Raw genomic sequence first — 26757 nt, forward strand, 5'->3', positions numbered from 1 at the left:
TTTTCACAGCAGCTGTACCAATTTATATTCCACCAACAGTGCACAAGGGCTCCTTTTTCTCCACATCCTTGCCAACACTTGTTACTTCTTATGTTTTTGATTCTAGCCATTCTGACAGGTGTAAGGTGACATCTCATTGTGATTTTGATTTGCATTTCCCTGAGATTAGTGATGTTGAGTATCTTTTCTTATGTCTGTTGGCCATCTGTAATGTCTTCTTCAGAGTCCTCTGCCCATGTTAAAATCTGACTGTTTTACAGTCAGATTTTTAATTATTTGATTAATGATTCTTTCTCTTACGTGCCTGGAAGGGTCATTGAGCCAAGGACTGTGTCTCCACTTTGCTCCAGATCCTAGCATTGTTTCTCCAGATCCTAGCACAATCCTGGCTTTCAGCAGGCTCTTAGTAGTAGCTACTATTAATAATTAATATTATATAATATTTACTGTGCTAGGTATTGTTCCAAATCTTTTATGTTATCAACTCATAATTGTAAATATTTATGGAATGAATGAATGACAATAAATCTGTCTTATCTCATTAGTCTCATCTCTCATCACTTCTGCATTTGTATTTATTTTATAGCCATACTACTTATTACAATTTAAATTGGCTCTATTTGCTTTTGGTTCCATATCTTTGTGTGTGCTGTTTTCCTTTCTACACATTTTCTATCAGACACACTCATATTTTTTCCCCTACACTCAGCTCAAACGTCACTTCTCATCCCATAAGACTTTTCAGAGTTGTAGGTTAGGTGAACTGTCTCAGTGTTTTCATAATATCTTGTGCATATTTTTCTCATCGTACCAACTATATAATGTATTATAATTTTATTTACAGACATGACAGATTCAGTCTCTGTCTTCAAGGAATTTATAGGAAACTTTTTTTTTTAATAGGAAACTCTTTGATGAGAGGGCTGAAATTTTCATTGTTGGTCTTAGTAGCTGCAAAATAAATGTTAGTAGAATGAATAAAGGTCTAAAATGGTATTATGGTATTCTTTCCAAGTGAAGGTTTAGATCTGTTGGTTTAACACATCAATTTTCAGACTGTGGAAACATATACAATTACTTCATTTTGGGATTGAGAGAGAAATAGAGTGGGAAATGGTCTTGATGAAAAATTAGAACACCCAATAATGATCACGTTTTATATTTTAAATCGGTGTGGTATCAACAGGACTACCCCATTTGGTTGTATGGGCTGTGCCTTGCCCAAAGGCGCTTGGTTGAGAGGGTACACGTAGAGACTGAAAAGCACTCCGTATTTCACTGTGCTCTTCAGGCTTGGACCCCCAGTGCTAGATTGCAGCTGCCCAGAGGAAGGTGTGCCTCTTTGTAATTGATGCATACAGAGTGGTGCCCTTTTTCAGTCACACAAAAGCACAACATGGACTGGTAGTGGCCCTGGGGATCAAGAGCTTTAATCTCAAATTTTAGCCTTTTTTTGTTTACTTTATCAGTTGATAGAAATCTTTAGACCTACATGTAGAGGACTTAACTATTATATAAGAAAGGCTTACAGCTCATTCGGAATTTAATAGATTAATGGATTCAGATAACCCATCATATTCTCTTTGGCAGGTAATTTTTTGGTTTTAAATGCTGCTTGAGATAATTGGTTGTTATTTTTATTTATTTTTATTTATTTATTTATTTATTATTTATTTATTTATTTATTTATTTGACAGAGGGAGATACAGCGAGAGAGGGAACACAAGCAGGGGGAGTGGGAGAGGGAGAAGCAGGCTTCCCGCGGAGCCGGGAGCCCGATGCGGGGCTCGATCCCAGGACCCCGGGATCATGACCTGAGCCGAAGGCAGACACTTAACGACTGAGCCACCGAGGTGCCCCGGTTGTTAGTTTTAAATAGAAAATATTTTACTTTTGTTCTACAGAGATTTTAGTTAAATATATATACTTAATTTGTTAGTTCACCTATAATAGACTTTGGACAAAATATTTTGCACTTTTTAAAACAATAGTATATTATATATATTTATTTATCTTTGTAGAGATTAAAGAAGCTGCTCATATCTTGTCAAGTGTTGATAATGGCAAGATTGGTATACCTAACTTGGAACGTGCCCTGGAAAGTTTGAATGTTAATTTGACTGAGGAGGACATCAGTGAAGCCCTTAAATGTTGTGACATCAGTGGTGAGCATTTTTTTGGCTTGAGATTCTTTTCATTTTTCCCTGTTTATAAGAAATAGTCTTAAAGCATATATATGTGGGTAAAATGCTAAGGGTAGTCACACTGGAGACTTAGGCTGATACAAATTAGAGCCAAAATAGTCTTCTAATTTAAATATTTATTGACCATATCTATCTGTTCATACTTATCTGGATATGTATACTTATTTAGATAATTACCATTCATTTCTTGTAAGCATGGGTGGGAAAACACCATTGTGTTAAAACAAAGACATGATACCAGCAGCTTCATTTTGACATGCAGTCTTTCTTCAGAGGGGATCCACCTTCATCTGTCCTTTTATAGTACTTGTCTCATTCTGTTTTTTAACCAAAGGAAATACCCAAAGTTTCACTACATTTTAGAAGAACAGTTATTTAGTTTTGGTCATTGTTTCCAAGTGGGCATATATTTATCTGTGTTTTCCATTTTTAACTTCATGTAATATGTACTTGATCTCCTTTCCTATATATATTCACTCTTAAGTGTCAAATCAAGTGGGAATACTTTTAGAAGCTGATGAGTTTCACTGGTTTTAGGTGGCTTTTTATTTGGGGCTTATCTTAACCAGCTTGTTTTTTCTATAGGAATCCCATGAGTCTGTGTTTAAGAGTACCTCCCCAGCACAGTTTGATTATTGCCTTTGCCAGGTACCCTAGATTATTATTGACCTCAGTCAATTTATGTTTTGACCTGGGGTTTCTCATATCATGAGAGCAGTATAAATTTAGACTCTAAACCCACAAGAGATGCAAGAGATTCTTCACAGATTTTTTTTCCCCACTGCCTCTCAGAATTAGGAAGATTTAGGTCTCCTTGTTGTTTACCTGGGCCTGTGAATACAGTATTTTAATCTCCCTTTCACTGGATTGAACTTCTTTAAGCATCCCAGTTTTTGTTTTATTAACATATAATGTATTATTTGTTTCAGGGGTACAGGTCTGTGATTCATCAGTCTTAAACAATTCACAGTGCTCACCATAGTACCTACCCTCCCTGATGTCCATCATCCAGCCACCCCATCCCTCCCACCACCCTCCACTCCAGCAATCCTCAGTTTGTTTCCTGAGACTAAGAGTCTCTTATGGTTTGTCTCCCTCTCCGGTTTTGTCTTGTTTCATTTTTCCCTCCCTTCCCTATGATCCTCTGTCTTGTTTCTCAAATTCCTCATATCAGTGAGATCATATGATAATTGTCTTTCTCTGATTGACTTATTTCGCTTAGCGTAATACCCTCTAGTTCCATCCCCGTCATTGCAAATGGCAAGATTTCATTTTTTTGTTGGCTGCGTAATATTCCATTGTATATATACACCACATCTTCTTTATCCATTCATCTGTTGATGGACATCTAGGCTCTTTCCATAGTTTGGCTATTGTTTGGACATTGCTGCTATAAAGATTGGGGTGCATGTGACCCTTCGGATCACTACATTTGTATCTTTGGGGTAAATACCCAGTAGTACAATTGCTGGGTCGTAGGGTGGCTCTATTTTCAACTTTTTGAGGAACCTCCAGACATCCCTGCCGTGTTCCTGACCTTAGGGGGAAAGCTCTCAGTTTTTCCACATTGAGTATGATATTCGCTGTGGGTTTTTCATAGATGGCTTTTATGATATTGAGGTATGTACTCTCTATCCCTACACTGTGAAGAGTTTTAATCAAGAAAGGATGCTGTACTTTGTCAAATGCTTTTTCTGCATCTATTGAGAGGATCATATGGTTCTTGTTCTTTCTTTTTTAATGTGTTGTATCACATTGATTGATTTGCAAAGCATCCCAGTTTTATTTGGTATCTAAATTCAAGCTCTCAATGTAGCATGGACCCAAGTTTTCTTTTATGAATATGCATGAGCATTTAAATCAAGCACCTTGCCACTTTGGGGTCTGATATGTATCCCCAAATAGCAGTAGGCTTAGTACTCACTGTTTTCTACTCTTGATCTCTGTGCCCACTTACCGTATTATTATTTACTTTTCCTATAACTTAGTCATGCATTTATAGAATATTGTAGTTCATACAGCATCTCTAGGGATTTGCAGTGCGATGATTTCTGTGCTACCCAGCTTGCCATTTTGTTATAAGTTAAAGTCTCCTTAATGTAGTTGATAGTTCTATATTTTCTGCTGTGGTAACATTATTGTGTCTTACTTCAAGTGTGTGTGTGTCCTAATAGTTAACATTGTCACCTCTGGCCTGAGGCTACCTCGTTCGATACCACATCCTCTAGCACTTTCTGGCTTTTGTGACCTAGACAAGTTATTTAATTTCTCTTTGCTTTCATCCTTTAAAGATAGGCATATCAAGCATACCCATGTTATAGAATTATTTTGAAGATTTTGGTTAATAAATGTAAAGCATCATAAAAGGATCCTTAGTATGTATAAGGAACTGAAAAGTTATGTAAGTTTTTTTTTATTATGCTCAATTAGACAACATATAGTAGAACTCAAAAAAAATTAGCTATTGAGATCATTAACTGTTCAATGGATAGTTCCTAAAAGTATGAAAAATTGTATTGAAATAGTTTCAGTCGTTTGAGATAGAAAATAAGGTAGAATGGAATTTTAGGTGTTGTAAGTTAGAACGTTTATTTTAGGTACAAATTCACAGTATCAGGTTTTTAATGTCAGCATGCTTGATTTTGACTTTACAGATAATAAGGAGGTGAATTTAAAAGATTTCTTTGAAAGAATTAAAGAAAGTCCACATTTCAAAGAGTCCATAGGTAAGTGAATACTACTAGTTCAAAGACAAATGACTGTAAAATAAAGATATGAAATGATATTAAAAAATCAATATATGGATTTCAAGTTTTTACACTGTAGTCTCTATACTTTTTTTTTCTTTTTTTTTTTTTTAATTTTTTTATTGTTATGTTAATCCCCATACATTACATCATTAGTTTTAGATGTAGTGTTCCATGATTCATTGTTTGTGCATAACACCCAGTGTTCCATGCAGAACGTGCCCTCCTCAATACCCATCACCAGGCTAACCCAACCTCCCACCCCCCTCCCCTCTAGAACCCTCAGTTTGTTTTTCAGAGTCCATTGTCTCTCATGGTTCGTCTACCCCTCCGATTTCCCCCCCTTCATTCTTCCCCTCCTGCTACCTTCTTTTTTTTTTTTTTCCTTAACATATATTGCATTATTTGTTTCAGAGGTACAGATCTGAGATTCAACAGTCTTGCACAATTCACAGCGTTTACCAGAGCACATACCCTCCCCAGTGTGTATCACCCAGTCACCCAACCCTCCCACCCCACCCCCCACTCCAGCAACCCTCAGTTTGTTTCCTGAGATTAAGAATTCCTCATATCAGTGAGGTCATATGATACATGTCTTTCTCTGTTTGACTTATTTCGCTCAGCATAATACCCTCCAGTTCCATCCACGCTGTTGCAAATGGCAAGATCTCATTCCTTTTGATGGCTGCATAACATTCCATTATATATATATACCACATCTTCTTTATCCATTCATCTGTCGATGGACATCTTGGCTCTTTCCACAGTTTGGCTATTGTGGACATCGCTGCTATAAACATCGGGGTGCACGTACCCTTTCGGATCCCTACTTTTGTATCTTTGGGGTAAATACCCAGTAGTGCAATTGCTGGATCATATGGTAGCTCTATTTTCAACTTTTTGAGGAACCTCCATACTGTTTTCCAGAGTGGCTGCACCAGCTTGCATTCCCACCAACAGTGTAGGAGGGTTCCCCTTTCTCTGCATCCCCGCCAACATCTGTCATTTCCTGACTTGTTAATTTTAGCCATTCTGACTGGTGTGAGGTGGTATCTCATTGAGGTTTTCATTTGGATTTCCCTGATGCCGAGCGATATTGAGCTCTTTTTCATGTGTCTGTTGGCCATTTGGATATCTTCTTTGGAAAAATGTCTGTTCATGTCTTCTGCCCATTTCTTGATTGGATTCTTTGTTCTTTGGGTGTTGAGTTTGATAAGTTCTTTATAGATTTTGGATACTAGCCCTTTATCTGATATGTCATTTGCAAATATCTTCTCCCATTCTGTCGGTTGTCTTTTGGTTTTGTCGACTCTTTCCTTTGCTTTGCAAAAGCTTTTGATCTTGATGAAGTCTCAATAGTTCATTTTTGCCCTTGCTTCCCTTGCCTTTGGCAATGTTTCTAGGAAGAAGTTGCTGCGGCTGAGGTCGAAGAGGTTGCTGCCTGTGTTCTCCTTTAGGATTTTGATGGACTCCTGTCTCACATTTAGGTCTTTCAACCATTTTGAGTCTACTTTTGTGTGTCATGTAAGGAAATGGTCCAGTTTCATTCTTCTGCATGTGGCTATCCAATTTTCCCAACACCATTTGTTGAAGAGACTGTCTTTTTTCCATTGGACATTCTTTCCTGCTTTGTCGAAGATTAGTTGACCATAGAGTTGAGGGTCCATTTCTGGGCTCTCTATTCTGTTCCATTGATCTATGTGTCTGTTTTTGTGCCAGTACCATACTATCTTGATGATGACAGCTTTGTAATAGAGCTTGAAGTCCGGAATTGTGATGCCGCCAGCTTTGCTTTTCTTTTTCAACATTCCTCTGGCTATTCGGGGTCTTTTCTGGTTCCATACAAATTTTAGGATTATTTGTTCCATTTCTTTGAAAAAAGTTGGTGGTATTTTGATGGGGATTGCATTGAATGTGTAGATTGCTCTAGGTAGCATTGACATCTTCACAATATTTGTTCTTCCAATCCATGAGCATGGAACGTTTTTCCATTTCTTTGTGTCTTCCTCAATTTCTTTCATGAGTATTTTATAGTTTTCTGAGTATAGATCCTTTGCCTCTTTGGTTAGATTTATGCCTAGGTATCTTATGGTTTTGGGTGCAATTGTAAATGGGATTGACTCCTTAATTTCTCTTTCTTCTGTCTTGTTGGTGGTGTGTAGAAATGCCACTGATTTCAGCATAGAAATTTTTAAGTTGGGTGAAATCCAATTTATATTTTCTTTTGTCACTTCTTTTGATGTCACATCTAAAGATAATCCAAGATCATGAAGATTTATACTAGTGTTTTCTTCTGAGAGTTTTATAGTTTTAGCCTTTTAATTTCAATCTTTGATTCGAGTTAATGTTTGTATGTAGTGTGAGATGGGAGTCCACTTTAATTCTTTTGCATGCAGATATTCAGTTATCCCAGCATCATTTGTTGACAAGATTATACTTTCCCCATTAAAGGGTTTTGGCATCCTTGTCAAAAATCAATTGATCGTAAGTGTATGATTTATTTCTCGACTCTCAATTCCATTCCATTGATTTTTATTTATTCTTATGCCAGTACCACATGGTCATGATTACTACAGCTTTGTGGTAAAGTAATAACCTAAGCAATAATCTTTAACCAGAGCAGGGCTTCAGAATTACGTGTAAGCTTGATCCACCTGGTTCTACTTCTGGGCTATGATTGATTAGCTTATATCAAACCAACCCTCCTGCTGAGAATAACTAGTAATATCTGGACTAAATTAAACAGCATCAACAACCACAACTGTTTGAAGGCATTGGAAAGCAACCAAAGCTGTCAGGGTTTGTGGGGCTATAAGATAAATACAAAGAGTGTGACTTGTAGCAGCAACAGCAGCTGCTGCTGCTTCCTGTCTGTTTTGTCTCTGTAACATAACTCTAAGTGAAATAAAGCAAATTTTGATGTAAACTCATTTGTAATGCTTCACAGTTATTTCAGAGGCCACATATGAAATATTATGTAGCCAAAGGCAGAAAGGTTGACCACTTACATATGTCAACTTGAAAGGCACATTAGTTAAGAGCATGGGTTTTGGAAGTATGGTGCCTGGACTTGAATCCTGGCCCTGCCACTTACTACCAATATATTCTTTAGTAAATCACTTAACCTCAATTTCTTCATCTGAAAAATAGGGATAATAATGCCTATCTTGGAATTGTAATAAGGCTTAAATATGGAAAGTAGAAGTACTTAGAACAGTCTGTAGCACTTAGTAAGTTTTCAGTAACTGCTAGCTATTATAATACATAATGGTTTTTAAAACTATACTAGTAGTTTCATGTAAAATTCTTTTATGCTGGGGCACTGGGTGACTCAGTCAGTTGGGCATCTGCCTTCAGCTCAGGTGATGATCCCGGGGTCCTGGGGTCAAGTCCTGCTTCAGGATCCCTGCTCAGTGGGGAGCCTGCTTCTCCCTCTCCCTTTGCCTCAGCCCTCCCCCGTGCTCGAGCTCTCTTGCGCATGTGCTCTCTTGCACACTCTCTCTCTCTCAAATAAAATCTTTAAAAAAATAAAACAAAATAAAATTCTGTTATGCAACCCAAGCTTTTTAAGTGAAAGTGAATAATATACTCTTATTTCTGCTGTTGAAATATTTGTTTTTGCTCTTTTTTTGCAGCTACACAGCTACTCTTAGCTACTACCCAAATTCTCCAGAATGATCTAATTGATGCCTCTGAACTCAAAGCATTACTGATAAACAATGACTTTTATGCAGCTAATGTTTTACTTAATGAAGTATTAAGACATGAACCTGAACCTGGTGAGTAGTTTGAATGCATCTGTGTTATAAATGCATCTCCTACCAGTGGGGGTGGGAGATGTATGGATGGGATACACAGCAATGGAAGGCATCCTGTGGGAGCTGCAGTGGGATGACTGGGGAACATCAGTGCTGCCCTGGTGTGCCAAGCCTGAGCCCTGTGAAACCAAATGGAGGGGTAAGTCAGGGCCTACTTTATACCTGTAGGTGGCAGTACTTGGGAGATGAGGTTACTTTGAACTGACTGGCATGGGTAGTACTCAATCAGAATGCCATGCACAGAATACAACAGAGTCCTTGAGGCCCTTTGCCAGGTGTCAGCCCTTTGGAAGGTAAACTATGCTGATATCCAGGAATACCTCTGGGGGTATTGCACATGGTGTTGGCTCAGGGAAGCAGATATTTATAAATGTACAAAATAATTTCATTATTTTAATGACTGATATTGTTGAATATTATCTTTGCTATATTTTCAAAAGAGATGGAGAGTAGTCTTTATTTTTCTATTCTCTGTAAGAGATTCCTCAGATGTTAAGTAGAACCCACAGGTGAAGCCTAATGGGCCTAAAGATTTATTTATGGGAAAGTTCTGGATTATTGATTTAATTTCTTAAATTGTATGGGATTACAAAGAAAATAGTATATTTTCTTGTTAATATTGGCAGGCTCTATTTTTATAGGAATTTGTCCATTTCATCTGACTTTTCAAATTTATTGGATAAAGTTGTCCTTGACCTCACTTTTTATCTTTTTTGATGTCTGCCTGATCTGTAATAATATCTTCATTTTCATTCTCGGTATTGGTGATTTGGAGCTTTTTTTTTTCACTCAGTCCCCACAGAATTTTTCTTTTCCTTTTTGTAAAATTGAGATATAACGGACATAGAATATTTTGTAAGTTTAGGGTGTACATTGTGTTGATTTGATACATATATATTGCAATATGATTATCACCATAGGGCTAGCTAACACCTCTATCACATCACATAATTATAATTTCTTTTTTGTGGTGAGAACATTTAAGGTCTAGTCTCTTAGCAAACTTTCAAGTATATAATACAGTATTAGGTCAGCACAGCATTAAATTTCCAGAACTTACTCATCTTCTAACTGCAAATTTGTACCTTTAACAACATCTCCCCAACTCACTGCACTCCCCAAGTTGCTGGTAACTACCATTCTACTCTGTTTCTACGAGACTGGCTTTTTTAGATTCCACATATTGGTGATATATACAGTATTTGTCCTTGTCTGGCTTATCTCCTCTAAGCATAATGCCCTCGAGACTTATCCATGTTGTTGCAAATGGCAGAATTTCCTTCTTTCTCATGGTGGAATAATATTCCCTTGTATATATATGTATATGCTACATCTGTTTATTCATCTGTGATGGACACAGGTTGTTCCATATCTTGGCTTTTGTGAATAATGCTACAAAATACATGGGAGTGTAGATATCTCTTAAAGATCTTTTTTCATTTCCTTTACATATATACCCATAAGGGGGATTAATGGATCATATGGTAGTTCTATTTTTAATTTTGGGGCAAGCTTCCATACTGTTATCCATAGTGGCTGCATCAGTTTCCATTGCCATCAACAGTGTATGAGGGTTCCCTTTCTCCACATCCATGCAAACCTTCATCTCTTGTCTTCTTGATGATGGCCACTCTAACAGGTGTGAATGATATCTCATTGTGGTTTTGATTTGCATTTCCCTGATGATTAGTGATGTCGAACACCTTTTCATGTACCTGTTGGCCATTGGGATGTCTTCTTTGGAAAAAAATGTCTATTCAGTTACTCTGCCCATTTTTTTCATCATTTTGTTTGCTTGCTTGTTTGTTATTGAGCTGTGTGAATTATATATTTTGGATACTAACTATTTATCAGATATATGGTTTGCAAATATTTTCTCTCATTCTGTAGGTTGCCTTTTCATTTTGCTGATTTTTTTTTTTTTTTCTGTACAAAAGCTTTTAAGTTGGATGTAGTCCCACTTGTTGATTTTTGATTTTGTTGTTTGTGCTTTTGGTGTCATGTCCAAAAAATCATTGCCAACACCGGTGTCTGAAAGCTGCTTCCTTATGTTTTCTTCTAGGAATTTTACAATATCAGATCTTACATTTAAATCTTTAATCCATTTTGAGGTAACTTTTTTGTGAGTGGTATAAGGTGGAGCCCTAATTTCATTTTTCTGGATATAGTTATCCAGTTTCCCAACACCATTTATTGAAAAGACTATACTTTCTCCGTTAAATGTTCTTGGCTCCCTTGTCAAATATTAGTTGAGTATATGTGGGGGTTTATTTCTGGACTCTGGACATTTTTGTTCTTTTTTACCACCCCACAGCCATGAACATTTAACACCACAGGTAAATATTTGCTGATGTACTGTGGCCACAAACCATTGTAATAGCTAAGATTTTTTCCTCCTCCTCTAAGAACTGGTTTTCCTCCTTGAAAGCCTGTTGCTCTCCATGAGAATGTATGTCTTGAAAGTATCTAGAACTTTAATTTCTAGATATACTGCTAAATCCTACTTTCTAGTATTTTACTTAGACTTTAACACATTTGTAAGGAATATTGGTCTATAGCCTCTTACCCTACCTATGACGTGTTTTTGTTTATTTGTTTTTGGGTTTTCTTGTAGTTTTGGGGAAAGTAGGAGCTACTGAAGGGTTTTATTCAGAGGAGTAACCAGATTTTTTTTTTTTAAGAGAAAGACTTCTCTTGCTGCATTGCAGAAAATAAATCTAGAGAAATGAGACTAATGGCATAGAGTTTTAACGATGCTGTTGTAACAGCACAGGCATTAACTAGCATAGTGATACATTCAAGAAGTATCTGGAAATAATTAAATGGAAATTGGTAATCATATGTATGCAGAAGTTAAGGAAGAAGGAATAGTATAGGCTGACTCCTTTTTCACTTTTATTATAATTTGACTATTAGCTTCTGACATATTAATTCAGAATCAATAACTCTTTCAGCCAAACTTTACTTTGCATTACAGAAAATGGCAAGATTACCATTCAAGAATTTTTAACTAAGTTCTGCAATACATTGAGAATTCCTAAAGTCGCAGGTGAGTTTTACTTAATATGTATCCACTGCCTATATCTGGAAGGACAGGCAGTGGTTTTCATGGTAAGACAACACAGGAATAGATAGTTAAAACACAGGTGAGTAAGAAACAATATGAAGATAAAACAATACAATATTGGGTTATATAATTTTTGTCCAGATTATATGGCAAAGACTGCTAAGCTTTCCCCAAACTCAGAATTGTGGGTAGTTTTACTCTAGTAGTGCTAGAAAATTACTAGATTATATATTATTCTCTGAGATTATTCTCTAGGTATACCTGACCTAAATTTATTGGAAAATTATAAATGATTAGAAAATAATTTTTAAAACTTTTGACAAATGTAGCAAAGTGGATTTTATGCCTATCTTTTTTGTTTTTAATGTATCCTCAGCCACTCTCTTGACTACATTGTTTTAGGACAAATTTATGTTTATTACACTGTAACTTATATATAGTAAAATCACCTGTTTTTAGGTGTACTGTTCTTTGAATTCTTGAAAATAATGTCATGTAACCATTACTAAACAGCACATAGAATTTATCACCCCAGACATTCCTTTATGTCTTTTTATAGTCCATCGCCTCCCCTAACCCTCATTCCTGGTAACCACAGATCTGTTCTTTGACTCTAAAGTTTTGCCTTTTCTAGAATGTCACGTAAATGAAATCATAACATATGAAGCTCATTTGAGTCTGGCTTCTTTCACATAGCATATTATACTTTATATTCATTAACCTTTTGCATGTAATTTGTTTCATTTTATTGATGAGTATTATTCCATTATATGAATGTACAATTTATCCATTTACCAGTTGATAGACTATTGAATTGTTTCTGGGTTTGGTGATTATGAATGAAGCTTCTAAGCATTTATGTACAGGGGCGCCTGGGTGGCTCAGTTGTTAAGCATCTGCCTTCGGCTCAGGTCATGATCCCAGGGTCCTGGGATCGAGCCCCGCATCAGGCTCCCTGCTCGGCGGGAAGCCTGCTTCTCCCTCTCCCACTCCCCCTGCTTGTGTTCCCTCTCTCGTTGTGTCTCTGTCAAAAAAATAAGTAAATAAACATTTATGTACAGGTTTTTGTGTGTACATATATTTTCATATCTCTTAGTTGAATACCAAGAAGTAGGATTGCTGGGATATATGGTAAGTGTATATTTAAATTGATAGAAACTGCCAAATACGATTTTATGATAGATAACATCCATTTATGATAAAAACTCTCAACAAAGTGGGTATAGAGAGAACATACATCAACATAATGAAAGCCATATATGACAAGGCCACAGCTAACATCATACTCAATGGTGAAAAACTGAAAGCTTTTCTTCTAAGATCAGGAACAAGACAAGGATGCCCATTTTGTCACTTTTTAATTTTGTTTTATTTATTGAAGTACAGTTAACATGCAATGTTGTATTAGTTTCAGGGGTACATCATAGTGATTCAACAATTCTGTGTATTACTTAGTTCTACCCATGGGAAGTGTAGTTACCATCTGTCACCACAAAATGGTATTACAGTATTATTGACTATATTCCCTATGCTGTAATTTTTCTCACCACTTTTATTCAGCTTTTATTCATAGTATTAGAAGTCCTACTGAGGACAATTAGACAAAAAAAAGAAATTAAAAGGCATCCAAATTGGAAAGAAAGAAGTAAAATGGTTACTATTTGCAGATAATATGACATTATATATAGAAAACTAAAGGCCCTACCAAAAAAACTTAGAACTAATAAACAAATTCCATAAAGTTGTAGAATATAAAATCAATATAGAAAAACCAGTTGCATTCTATTCACTAATAAACTATCAGAAAAAGATATTAAGAAAGCTATCCCATTATAATTGCACCAAAAAGAATAAAAAATTTAACCAAGGAGGTGAAAGACCTGTACACTGAAAACTATAAGACACTGACAAAAGAAATTGAAGATGACACAAACAAATGGAAAGATATTCCATGGTCAGGGATTGGAAAGACAAATATTGTTAAAATATCCATACTACCCAAAGCAATCTACACACTCATTGTAATCCCTATCAAAATTCCAGTGGCATTTTTCACAGACCTAGAACAAATAATCCTAAAATTTGTATGGAACCACAGAAGACCCTGAATAGCCAAAGCAATCTTGAGAAAGAACAAAGCTAGAGCCATCCTACTTTCTGATTTCAAACTTTATTACAAAGCCATAGTAATAAAAACTGTATGGTACTGGCATAAAAACAGACACATAGATCAATGGAACAGAACAGAGAGTGCAGAAATAAGCCCTTGCATATTTGGTCAATTTGTTCATGACAGAGCAGCCAAGAATATACAATTGGAAGGGACAGACTCTTTGATAAGTGGTGCTGGGAAAACTGGACAGCTGTATGCAAAAGAATGCTATCTTAGACCATGCACAAAAATTAGCTCAAAATGGATTAAAGACTTGCATATAAGCCCTGAAACCACAAAACTTCTAGAAGAAAACATAGGCAGTAAGCTCTTTGACATCGGTCTTTGAAAACATTTTAAAAACCCCAAATTTTGTCTATTAATACAATAGCATAGGTAAAGCCAAAGAACAAATAACAAAATGGGAGAAACTATTTGCAATATATATCACAGAAGAAATATAGAAAAGCGGGCAAAAGTCATGGATATACAAATCATAAAAAAGATATAAAATGGCCCATGAACATATAAGAGATGTTCGATTTTACTTATAATAAGAAATATGCAAACTAAAATAGAGATGCAATTTCTCACCCATTAGACTGACAAAAATGGAAAACCTTGACAACATATTCTGTTTGTCAGGTTGTAGAGAAAAAGGCATTTATCTATAACTCATGAGCATGTAAAATACTACCATTCTTCTGGAGGGAATTTGGCAATGTCTAACAAAACTATATATGCATTTATCTTTTGACTCAGCAATTCCACTTCTAGGAATTTTCCCTGACGATACCCTGCGCCAATGTGAAAATACAGATGCATAAGGTTATTCATTACAGAATTATTTGAAATTGCAAAATTATGGAAAATACTTAAAGTGTAAACATTGGAGATTAGTTAAATAAACTATAGCTTCTATATTGTACAACTATAAAAAGGAATTTTAAAAAAAGAATTTAATACCAGTACTTTTTATACCACTGATTTTATGCCTTTCCAACATTTAAAGCTACAGATTTCCCTCTGAGCACTTTCACTGCATCTCACAAAATTTTATATGTTATGCTTTGATAATAACTTATTTAAAATATTTTCTAATTTACCTTGTGATAGCTTTTTGAAATATGAGCTGTTTAGAAATGTACTATTTAATTTCCAAATATTTGGACAATTTCTAGGTATCTTCTTGTTACTGGTTTCTAATTTAATAACCTTTGTCAGAGAATTTATTTTGCACAATTTAAAAGCTTTTAAATTGATTAGATTTCTTTTAAAGACTAGCATGTGGTCTATCTAGGTGAATATTCCATGTGCACTTGAAAGAATGTATATTCTGTAGTTGTCGGGTAGTGTTCTATAAATATCCATTAGGTTAGATTTTTTGCTAGTTTGGTTGAATATTCTAATTCTTACTGATGTTTATTCTACTTGTTCTATTAATTACTAAGTGCAAGGTGTTCAAATCTGCAGCTCTGATTGTGGGCTCATCTATTCCTACCTTTAATTCTTTAAGTTTTTGCTTACAAGAAAGCTCTTGTTAGATGTACACATTTGGTATTGCAAAGTTTATATATATGACCTTATGTAATGTACTTTGTGTATTGCTCTCTTTTGTCTTATTTTTGTTGCTCCTTTGTTCCTTTCCCCCAATTTCCTTACTTACATTTATACATTTATGTGTACTTATTGTCACCTATCTTATTTTATTTAAAATAAAGCTTTTAATTGATATTGCTAAATTATTTTACAGAAAGGTTATCAAATCATCCATAGGCAATATATGAAAATAATTATTCTTGGTGCACTTACATATTTCACATTATAATCATCCATCTCTCTGTTTAGTTCTTTCAGTTTTGTAATACATGTTTTTCAGACTCTGTCACTAAGTACATACAAATTTAGAATTGTTATGTCCATCTAAAACATCATTATGAAATGTTTCTCTTTATCTCTAAAAATTCCTCTTCACATAAGGTCTACTTTGTCATATTTGTGTAGCTACACTGCTCTCTTTTGTTTAGTGTTTATTATATCTCTCTTTTTGGGGGGGTTTCTTTTTTTAAAATTTAAATTCAATTAATTAATATATAATATATTATTAGTTTCAGAGGTAGAGGTCAGTGATTCATGAGTCTTTTTTTTTCATCCAACAAGAAGCCATAACTTTATTAATGATAGAAACAGTACAAATTTCAAACCAAGCTGCAGTTATTCTTTTGAAACACCAAAAAAAGTCCTCGTTTTCAGATGGTTACATTGTTAATTCCATAATAGCATTTACAATATCATTACAGTTGTTCTTCAGGGCTCGGACTGCCTTTGCTCTTGACGCATTTGCTTGTGACGTGACCAGTTCTATGTCCTTACCCTCTTCACCGGTTTCATCAACCTCTTCCCCTTCACTCTCCTCTTGCATAGTTGGGAGTCTGTGTGCTTTCTTGAATGTTTGAGACAGCTTCACCTTGAACTTCGAATTTATCAGCAGCTGCTAGTTGTGCTTGCTGAGATAAATCCTCGATCTTGGCTTCCCCCAAAACTACGTAGGTATCTGAAGCTGGGCTCTTGCAGACATCTGGTTTTGTGATGACAAAGAGGATATTCTTAGATTTCCAGATAGTGACTCTTGTAACCCCTGTAACCTGTCGAAGACCCAGTTTGGACATAGCGTTCTGTGCCTTCTTTTCACTCCAGCTCTGTTTTGCTTTCCTGACTGGTTCTTCATTGATTTCAGCGGCTGCTGCCGGCTGGGCTTGTTATGTGGTTGCCTGTGTGGAATCCTGTTCCTCAAGCTCTGGTAATGAGTCATCATCACTGTCAGATTCTGTTCCAGACCCTGTCTCAGCCTGGGGCTGTGGCAGCTCCTGCTCTGTAGCAGGGACGGTTTCTGTGGCTTCACCAGGCATTTTGTGAGGGGAACGTGGAACCCAAGATGGCGGCAGAAAGAGCTGATTCATCAGTCTTAGAGAAGGGTATTTACCCCAAAGATACAAATGTAGTGATCCGAAGGGGCACCTGCACCCCAATGTTTATAGCAGCAATGTCCACAATAGCCAAACTATGGAAAGAGCCCGGATGTCCATCAACAGATGAATGGATAAAGAAGATGTGGTGTGTGTGTGTGTATAAATATATACACACACGTGGTGGCTGGGTGATGGACATTGGGGAGGGTATGTGCTATGGTGAGCGCTGTGAATTGTGTAAGACTGATGAATCACAGACCTATACGCCTGAAGCAAATAATTTATAAGAAAAAAAAAGAATACCCAGTGCTTATTACATCACGTGCCCTCCTTAATGTCCATCACCTGGTTACCCCATCCGCTGCCCCCTTCCCCTCCAGCAACCCTCAGTTTGTTTCCTATGATTAAGAGTCTCTTATGGTTTGTCTCCATCTCTGATTTTATCTTGTTTTATTTTTCCCTCCCTTCCCCATGCTCCTCTGTTTTGTTCTTAAATTCCACATATGAGTATTGTCACCTATTTTAAATTATTTTAGGAACAGAGCAGTCCATAGATAAATACAAATACTGTCTTTTAAGTATAATTTTATATATTGGAATAATTTTTCCCACTTATCTTTAAAACATAAAGGAGAAACATGAAAAGTCCTCTCTAATTGGAGGTGATTATCTCTTCTCAGGAGATAAAAGTCAATTTTACAACATCACCATTCACAAAAATGAAATTACAGCCATTCCTGACCTTCAGCAAAATTTAAATGTCATCAGAATCTATCTAACAGATGATAAAATAAAGGAGGCTTTGGATAATACTAATCCTACTGGTGAGTAATTATTTTAATTTAAAATAGCAAAGCTTGAGTATTTCAGAAGTTTCACCGTATATGCCTAAGAAGATATATCCCCTTTATATCTTTTAAAAGAAAATTAAAAATGTATTTTCTTTTCTTTTGATTGATGGGTTTATATTGAAGGAATTGATTTTCAGAGTATATCTCCGACAGCTTTATTTCAGGTCTAATCTGCATATCATGTACATCACAGTAGGATTGCCAGTCTTCCCTGTTATTTTTGTGTTTATAGCTCTGGTTTTATAACATCAAATAGTCTTCTTTACAAGAATATCTAAATTCTTTCTTTTTTTTTTTTTTTTAAAAAAAAAGATGAAGTGGTGAATTTTAAGGATTTTATCAGAGCATTGAACAACAGTGATGAATTTATCGAGTGCCAAAGTAAGTATGGAATTTGAAATGAATATGAACAGAAACTTCATTTTTTGGGGGGTGGTGTATATATAGGTATGTGTGTGTATAAATTATATATATATATATATATTTTAAATATTTAATTTATTTATTTATTAGAGAGAGAGAGCACAAGCAGGGGGAGTAGCAGGTAGAGGGAGAAGCAGGCTCCCCACTGAGCAAGGAGCCCCATGCGAGACTCGATCCCAGGATCCTGGGATCATGACCTGAGCCGAAGGCAGATGCTTAACCGACTGAGCCACCCAGGAGTCCCTAAATTATATATATTTTATATATACTCTACCAAGCCCCTTTTTCCCCCATTTTCTCATTTAAACATAGTTGATGTGTATATTTTTTAAAGTCTAGGTTTTCAAACGTATGAACACAAAATTTTCATATACTTTTTTAGAAAGATTTATTTATTTGAGAGAGAGAGTGAGGGGAGGGGGAGAGGAAGTGAATCTTTGAAGCAGACTCCCCACTGAGTGTGGAGCCCCACCCGGGGCTTCATCCCATGACCCTGAGATCATGACCTGAGCCAAAATCAAGAGTTGGACACTTAACCGACGGAGCTACCCATGCGCCCCTTGAATTACTTTAAAAATCTCTGTTACCTCTATTTCTTCCTTTTCGTGTGTTTTATTGCTCCATTCTCTCTTTTTTCTTTTATCACTGCTGACAGGTTTATCCATTTTATTATCAAAGTAATCAGATTTTGGTTTTTTAATCACCTCTAGTGACTTTTGCCCTCTTCTGTTCTTTCTTATTTCCTCATTTTATTATTTTTTTTTTTTTTACATTTACTCTCTAGTTCTTTGTCAAAAACTTTAGCTAAATGGTTAACTTTTTCAGTCACAGTTCTATCATGGAGATACTAAAACAGCCTTGGACCACAGACATTGAGATTGAGAATTATAGTCCTCACACTGGGGTTTTAAAGAGTATTAAAATCAGTGGATTCTCTCTAAATTAATCTGCACTTTGAATGCATTTTCACTCACTATCTCAGGATAGGTGGGAACCTTGACAAAATAATTTTATATTTTTTTTGGAAGATTATAGGTCTATGAATAGCTAAGACCCTTTTGAAAAAATAATGAAGAGGAACTTACTTTATCAGATATTATTACATATTATAATGCTACTTTAATATAGTGTTACAAATAGACCAATGCATCATAATATAGACCAACAGAGACTCCTATTAATGGGAACTTGGAATGTGATTGAGATGACATCATTAGTCAGTGGGGGAAAAGATATTTAGTATATGATTTGAGAAAATTGGCTTACTATGTGGGAGAAAATAGAGTAGAATCCCTACTTCATACCGTATACAGAAATAACTTTCAAGAACCAAATGTATATGAAAATGGATCTCAAAGGTAAAACTATACAGCTGATAGAAGAAAATGTAAGAAAAAATATTGTGCCTTATGGTCGTGGATGCCTTCTTAAAAATACTACTCCCCCAAAGCACAACCATAGGGTGAAAAAGGATGTAATTACATCAAAATTAAGGATTTCTGGTAAATGAAGGACTCTAAAATATATAACAGACTATAAGAAGACAATCACAAGATAATTAACAAAAGATTAATATCTCAAAATATAAGGAAATTCCACAAATCAGCAGTAGAAAGAAAAAAAATCAATTGGAAAAATAAGTAAGGATCTAAGAAGTCAGTACAGGAGGTGAAACCCAAATAGCTAAATATGTATATGAAGAGAGTTGGAAATACTCACAAATTGCTGGTGAGTAGGTAAAATGGTACAGCATTCCAGATTGCAACCTAGCAGTACTTGTCAAATAAGTATGCATGTTTCTTATGGCCCAGTAATTCTGTTTTTAGATTAATAGCCCAGAGAAGTTTCTTGTAGAGACATGTACAAGGGTGCTCCCTGCAATACTATGGGAGGATAGAAATGAAAGCAACATAGGTGTCCATCATTAGGGAAATGGTTGACTAAAACATGGTCCATATATATAATACATCATAACAATAACTAGATTTACATTTGCACCGGAGAGAGACCTCAATAATAATATGGTTCCATGAAGAAAGGAAAAAATAGAATAAATGAATAGCACACAATGCTTTATGTAAATTAGATTTCTACTACTGCCCATAAGACAACACTGTATTTATATATTTTTTCAGGTGAACACATAATTCTATTATTTATTTATTTATTTATTTATATTTTTTTTTTATTAACATAATGTATTTTTTTTCAGGGGTACAGGTCTGTGATTCGTCAGTCTTACACAATTCACAGCGCTCACTATAGCACATACCCTCCCCAATGTCCATCACCCAGCCACCCCATCCCTCCCACCCCCCTCCACTCCAGCAACCCTCAGTTTGTTTCCTGAGATTAAGAGTCTCTTATGGTTTGTCTCCCTCTCTGGTTTTGTCTTGTTTCATTTTTCCCTCCCTTCCCCTATGATCCTCTGTCTTGTTTCTCAAATAATTCTAAATAGAAAGATGAGAGATTAATTGAAAGAAATTGAGAAAGAGATTGAGATTGAAATGACAATATTAATAAACTTGACTTAAGAAACAGATTATATAGTACTTTGTATCCTAAAAACTTAGAATACACATTCTTTTCAAATGCTTATGGAACAATCACAAAAATAGATGATGTATTTAAGTCACAAAGAAAAATTTCAATGAATTCTAAAACTCAGAAGTCGTTCAGAACACATAGTCTGACCATCATGTAGTAACATTAAAATTACTTTTAATTTGGAAGTTAAAAGAATTTGCAATGTTACTTTTAATTTGGAAATTAAAAGAATTTGGAATGAGAATATGGAAAAATGTTGCTTTTAAGACTAAAAACAAATGGTCTTCTAAGTAATTCTTTGATTGAAGAATAAATGAAACCTGAAAGTAAGAATTTTTAGAAATGATGACATTGAAAGCCTACATATCAAAACAATGTAAAGTGTGGCCAAAACAATCTTACAGGATATTTTATAGTATTAATGCTTTTATTAGAAAACAAGAAAGACAAACCATGAGAGACTCTGGACTCCGAGAAACAAACTGAGGGTTACAGAGGGGAGGGGGTGGGGGGATGAGGCAACCAGGTGATGGGTATTAAGGAGGGCACGTGTTGTGATGAGCACTGGGTGTTATATGCAACTATTGAATCGTTGAACACTATCAGAAACTAATGATGTACTATATGCTGGCTAAATGAACATAATAAAAAAAGAGAAAAGAAACATTGAAAATAATTTTTCTTAAATGTTCAACTCATGAAGCTTACCAGCAACATAACAAAACAGCAAAAACAATCCCCCCAAAAAGTACTAGTCAGGAGCTAATAAAGTTGAAGGTAGAAGTTAGTGAAATAGAACACACACACACACAAAAGAAATTATTCATGTAACCAAAACTTTGTTCTTTCAAAAGATTAATAGAGAATGCTTTAGGAAATATGATGAAGGGGAAAAAAATAGGACATAAAAAAGATCATCATAACTTGGATACAAAGGAGATTAAAATGTATAAATGAATAATAAAACTAAGCTAATAAAGCACCAAATCATTGGCATCTTATCAACAACACTGTCATTCTTTCCAAACATTTATGAAGACAGAAAGGGCTGCTTCCTCCCCCCTCACAATAATGGCACTGTTTTCTTTGGGATCATTTTGATATTTTGTTGTTTTTGTTTAGCTTCATGAGTTGAACTAATATAGTAAAATATTTCAGTATTTCTTGGTTTTTTTTTTAAGATTTTATTTATTTATTTGAGAGAGAGCGCGTAAGAGCACACAAGCGGGGGAGCAGCAGAGGGAGAGGGAGAAGCAGGCTCCCCGCTGAGCAGGGAGCTAGATGAGGAGCAGTGTTTCTTGTTTTCTAATATAAGCATTTAAACCTATAAATTATGTGGAGCTCTCAGTTTGGAGAATATTTCAGAGAGGCAAAACCCTCAAGACTGTGTTTTCAAGAAAATGAATACATTTCACCCAAATCAAGTTGTGAAGTGCTTATCTGGATAGACTGACCAACTAAATATCTTTACGTTTTGTCACTTCTCTATATAGAAATAGAAGATGCATCTAACATTGTTAATAGTGTCTTTGATGGGAAAGTTGAAATTAAAGACCTTTTATCTCCGTTGGAGAGCCTGGAGAAACTTTTAAGTAAAGAAAAACCTGAGGCGTTACTGAACTGTGCAACAGACGGTAAGTACTTGAGTTACCTCACAGGTTTCCTGTTTAGAGTATACATGTTCACACAAGCTAATTTTTTTTTAAGAATAATAATACTGTATGCTTAGGAAGGTTGTTATAGAAATAATGTTTATATATTGGTCACTGTGAACTGTTAGAACCTTTTTGGAAAATGTATGGATATTCTTTATTTGGAGGAGACGAATAGAAGCAAGTAGTCTTGTTATCCATGTTTCAAAACCAGATACTCCTTTATTAGATTATGATGGTCACAGTAATAAATATGATAGAACCCTGCTCTTCCAGTTCCCCAACCCTGGATTCCAGAGATAGGGTAATTCTTACAAACAGAGCTCCACCAATAAATGTAGTATTTACTGCGGTATTTTCATAAATGATGTTCACCAGACTGAAGAAATAGCCTTCTATTCCTTTCTTGCTAAAGGATTGAATTTATATTTATTTGGTTTATCATGAATTTCCCAAACAATTTTTATGCATCTGTTTAGATAGCTCATAGGAGTTTTTCTTGTAATCTATGAGTGTGGTGAATTATATTGAATTTTTAAATATTAAATGAAACTTAAAATTTTGGAAAAACCCATTTTGGTCATGATATATTATCCTTTTTACATATTGCTGGGTTCATTTTTCTAATACTTTGTTTACGATTTCTACATCTCTGTGAGTAAGACTAACCTGGTATTTTCTCATACTACTATTGTCAGGCTTCAGTGTCAGATTATCCTCATAATTTGAAAAGTATTTTCTCTTTTTTTCTAAATTTGGCATAGTTTGGGTAACATTGGAATTGCATATTCTTTTCATGTCTCATGGTATTCACCAACACAGTCGTTTGAGCCTTGATATTTCTTTTTGGGTAGGTTTTTGATTACTCATTCATCTTCTTTCATGCCATAGGATTACTTAGGTTTTCTGTTTATTTTATTTTTTTTTTTTAAGATTTTATTTATTTATTTGAGAGAGAGAATGAGAGACAGAGAGCACGAGAGGGAAGAGAGTCAGAGGGAGAAGCAGACCCCCCCGCGCCCAGCAGGGAGCCCGATACGGGACTCGATCCTGGGACTCCAGGATCATAACCCGAGCTGAAGGCAGTTGCTTAACCAACTGAGCCACCCAGGTGCCCTTCTGTTTATTCTTGAGTCAAATTTTGCTAAGTTTGTTTTTTCAAAGAGGTTGTCCTTTTCATATGAAAAATTATCGCTATAGTGCTATTAAGTTTTTAATAATAAGCGCTTAGTAGTTTTGTAATATTTGCAGCATCTGTGGTAATGCTCCCATCTTATTCCTCATATTGGTTCTTTTTTCTTTTTAGATCATGTATGCTAATGGTTTGTCAATTTTAATAACTCTTAATTAATTCTCAGCTTTCTGATCCTCTCTATTTTTGTTTTTATCTTAATCATTTTCTTCTCCACGATTTGTTTAAGCTTATTTTGTGACATTTTAATATATATTTCATATATATATTATGAAATGACCACAATAATAAGTCTAGTTAATATCTGTCACCATACATAGTTACAAAAATTTTTTTCTTGTGTTAAGAAATTTTAAGATTTGCTCTCTTAGCAATCTTCAAATATGCAATACAGTATTATTAACTATATTTTTTAGATATATATGTATTTTCCATTCTTTTGATTTCACTCTTCCTGTATTCTTATTCTTCTGAAGAAAAAAAAGATAAATTTGGAACCATGTGAGGGAAACTAAAATTTGAAAGAAACAGGACTTCTAGAAATTAAAAAAGTAGCAATTAAAATTAATTAGTGGACAATAATGTCAGCAGATTAAACATAGGTGAAGAAATGTGAACTGCAAAATAGTTTGAAGAAATGATACAAAATGTAGCATAGAAAGAGAAATAGAATACAAGAAAGAGGCTTAGAGGAAGGCAGAATGAAAAGGCTACTTATTGCAGTAATTGGTTTGAAATATATATGTATATCAGATTACAATGTTATATACTTTACACTTACATTATAATTAATATAATGTTATATGTGAATTATATCTCAGTAAAGCTAAAAAAAGAAAAAATGAAAAGACATGATATATATCCATTCAGGGGAGAAGAGACAGAATGGTTGCAGAGAAAATATTTGGAGAACTATAGCTGAGAATTTTCTAGAATGAGAAAGACCTAAACCTACCAATTCAAGAAGTCCAATGAATCCCACATAGGATGAAAGGAAATCCATCCATACATAGGTTTATCATGATGAAACTGCAGCCTACCAGAAGGAAAGAAAATCTTAAAGGTAGCTAGAGAGAAAAGTCAAATTATCTATAAAGGAGGAACTTTTTCTTATTCTTGATATTTTCTCTAGGTATTGAAATCTAGAGAAACATTTTTGTAAGTCGAGGATAAACCCCCCAGTTTGGGAGAAACCTAGGCTTTGTCTGACCTTTGAAAATACAAACTAAAGTTCATCCAATGTTGCTTTGTTTTTGTTTTGTCTTTGGCAAATACTCTGGGTGAAAAACTGTTGCGGTGTTTCTGGGTTACAGCCTTCCATTATTTGTTTGGCCTGGAAGTTTCTTACTTTCTTGGCAGCAGATTGATGGATTTAAGATCATTTTAAGGCAATAATTTTACTTAGAATTTTTAGTTGTTTTTAGTAGGAGGGTTGATCCAGATATCTAGGCTGGTTCATTGCTGGCACCCTCTCCCATTCCAAGGTCATACCATAATGTAGGAGATAGAGGAAGAGCTTTTAAAACTCCCTTGCATTGTGTTTCTACTGACACCTAGTGGATGGAGCCTGTGGTGATCCTGCATCTGTGGGGAAGGGATATGGGAAAGGGGTGCTCCCACAGGGCAATTCTCATTCTTTCCCATCAGACTTCCATTCTCTCTCTCCGTCAGCCCTCCCATTCCCTCCCTCTCTTTCTTTCTCTCTCTTTGCCTCAGGAGAAATTCTTCCTCTCTATTTAGGCATTTGGTATATTTTCTTCAACAACTCTAGGTTTCTGCACAAGCAGTCTCTACAAAAACTTTTAATCTACAAAAATCTCAGGAATGAGGAAATACTTAAGGCCAAACTAACTGCTTAGAACAGGAAAGATGGGGGACGCCTGGGTGGCTCAGTCGTTAAGCGTCTGCCTTCGGCTTAGGTCATGGTCTCAGGGTCCTGGGATTGAGTCCCTCATCGGGCTTCTTGCTCATCAGGGAACCTGCTTCTCCCTCTGCCTGCTCTGCCTACTACTCTCCCTGTTTGTATTTGTGCTCTCTCTCTCTCTGACAAATAAATAAATAAAATCTTAAAAAAAAAAAAAAAGAACAGGAAAGATGAGTCAAATTATCCACCACTTCAAGAGGTACAGTGCAATAGCTCCAATTTGCTCTTTAAACAAATTACAATAAGCTTCCAGAGAAGGGTAACTTTTGAAGCAGACCGGAGTCAGCTAACTCAAATATCTGCAGTAGCCAGGCACATAATGCAAATTAATAAAATGAATTGGGTATAAGACAAAAGGAAAGGATGTGGACTGTAGGGTAACTTGAGAGCACATATCCTATATTAAGATAGTTAAATTCAAATGAAAAGAAAACCCTAACACTCCCTAAGACAATGAACATGACTGAATCTCAGCTATATTCAGTCTGTGAGCCTGTGATCCCTGAAGCAGGCTTCTGTAGGAGTGGGGAAAAAATCTTTTCCTTCTACCCTTCTAGGTTCTCAGCTAGAGCTCTGTAACAAAAGACAGATTAACAAGAGAAAAGCATACAAATTTAATATAAACTTTACATGAAAGGGGAACATACATAAGGAAACGAAGACCCAAAGAAGTGGTTAAGTAGAAAATGGTGGAAAATGTGATAGGGCAAAATGATATGAGCTAAGGGTGGTAAACTGGGGGAAACTTAACAAGGCCTGTTCATTCAGTTTCCTCTGGGTGTCCCTCCAACCCTCAGTCTTCAGAGATAAGGATGCTCCTTTCCTATGGGTATAGCAGGGAATCTCTCACGTGAGAGTCTTATGACCTGCTTCAGGGAGGATGGGGAAGTCTGAATCCTAACTGCACCTTCCATTTCTCAAATTTCTTCAGCTTAAAGTATTCAATATGCTAGGTTGCAATGTTTTGGGGGTAGTATGTCCTGAACCCTGTCCTCCAAAGAATAAGAAATATTTATGTGTGATAGTATGGATAATTCAGAAGAAATTGAAATTCAGCTATTAGGTTTTGTAAGGGTTTTTACTTACTTGGAAAGATTAATAATTTTATATATTTTCTTTTATGCATAGTTTTTGCTTGTTCACTTCAGGGTTAAATAGGGAGTAGTGACAGTAAAAACAAGTTGAATTTCTCTTTTCTCACCAAACAGAAC

At 35.4% G+C, this 26757-nt stretch overlaps 2 protein-coding genes across 2 annotated transcripts in view; one reads left to right on the forward strand and one right to left on the reverse strand.

Annotated features, from left to right (window-relative positions):
• The window catches only part of LOC118553947 (EF-hand calcium-binding domain-containing protein 13), a 74848-nt gene extending 63418 nt beyond the window's left edge, over positions 1 to 11430 (forward strand). Inside the window, exons 14-17 of the mRNA XM_078066389.1 lie at positions 2022 to 2165; positions 4802 to 4930; positions 8587 to 8730; positions 11384 to 11430. Coding sequence (XP_077922515.1) covers positions 2022 to 2165; positions 4802 to 4930; positions 8587 to 8730; positions 11384 to 11430 — 464 coding nt within the window. The remainder of the gene's footprint in view (positions 1 to 2021; positions 2166 to 4801; positions 4931 to 8586; positions 8731 to 11383) is intronic.
• A 4698-nt stretch (positions 11431 to 16128) lies between these two features.
• NACA2 (nascent polypeptide associated complex subunit alpha 2) lies at positions 16129 to 16913 on the reverse strand. The gene is given in 2 exon segments (XM_036116241.2): positions 16129 to 16416; positions 16418 to 16913. Coding segments are annotated over 2 exon segments (651 nt in total). The 5' UTR covers positions 16898 to 16913; the 3' UTR covers positions 16129 to 16245.
• Between the last annotated feature and the right edge of the window lie 9844 nt (positions 16914 to 26757).

Source organism: Halichoerus grypus, chromosome 2, assembly GCF_964656455.1.
Source record: "Halichoerus grypus chromosome 2, mHalGry1.hap1.1, whole genome shotgun sequence".
Taxonomy (NCBI): domain Eukaryota; kingdom Metazoa; phylum Chordata; class Mammalia; order Carnivora; family Phocidae; genus Halichoerus; species Halichoerus grypus.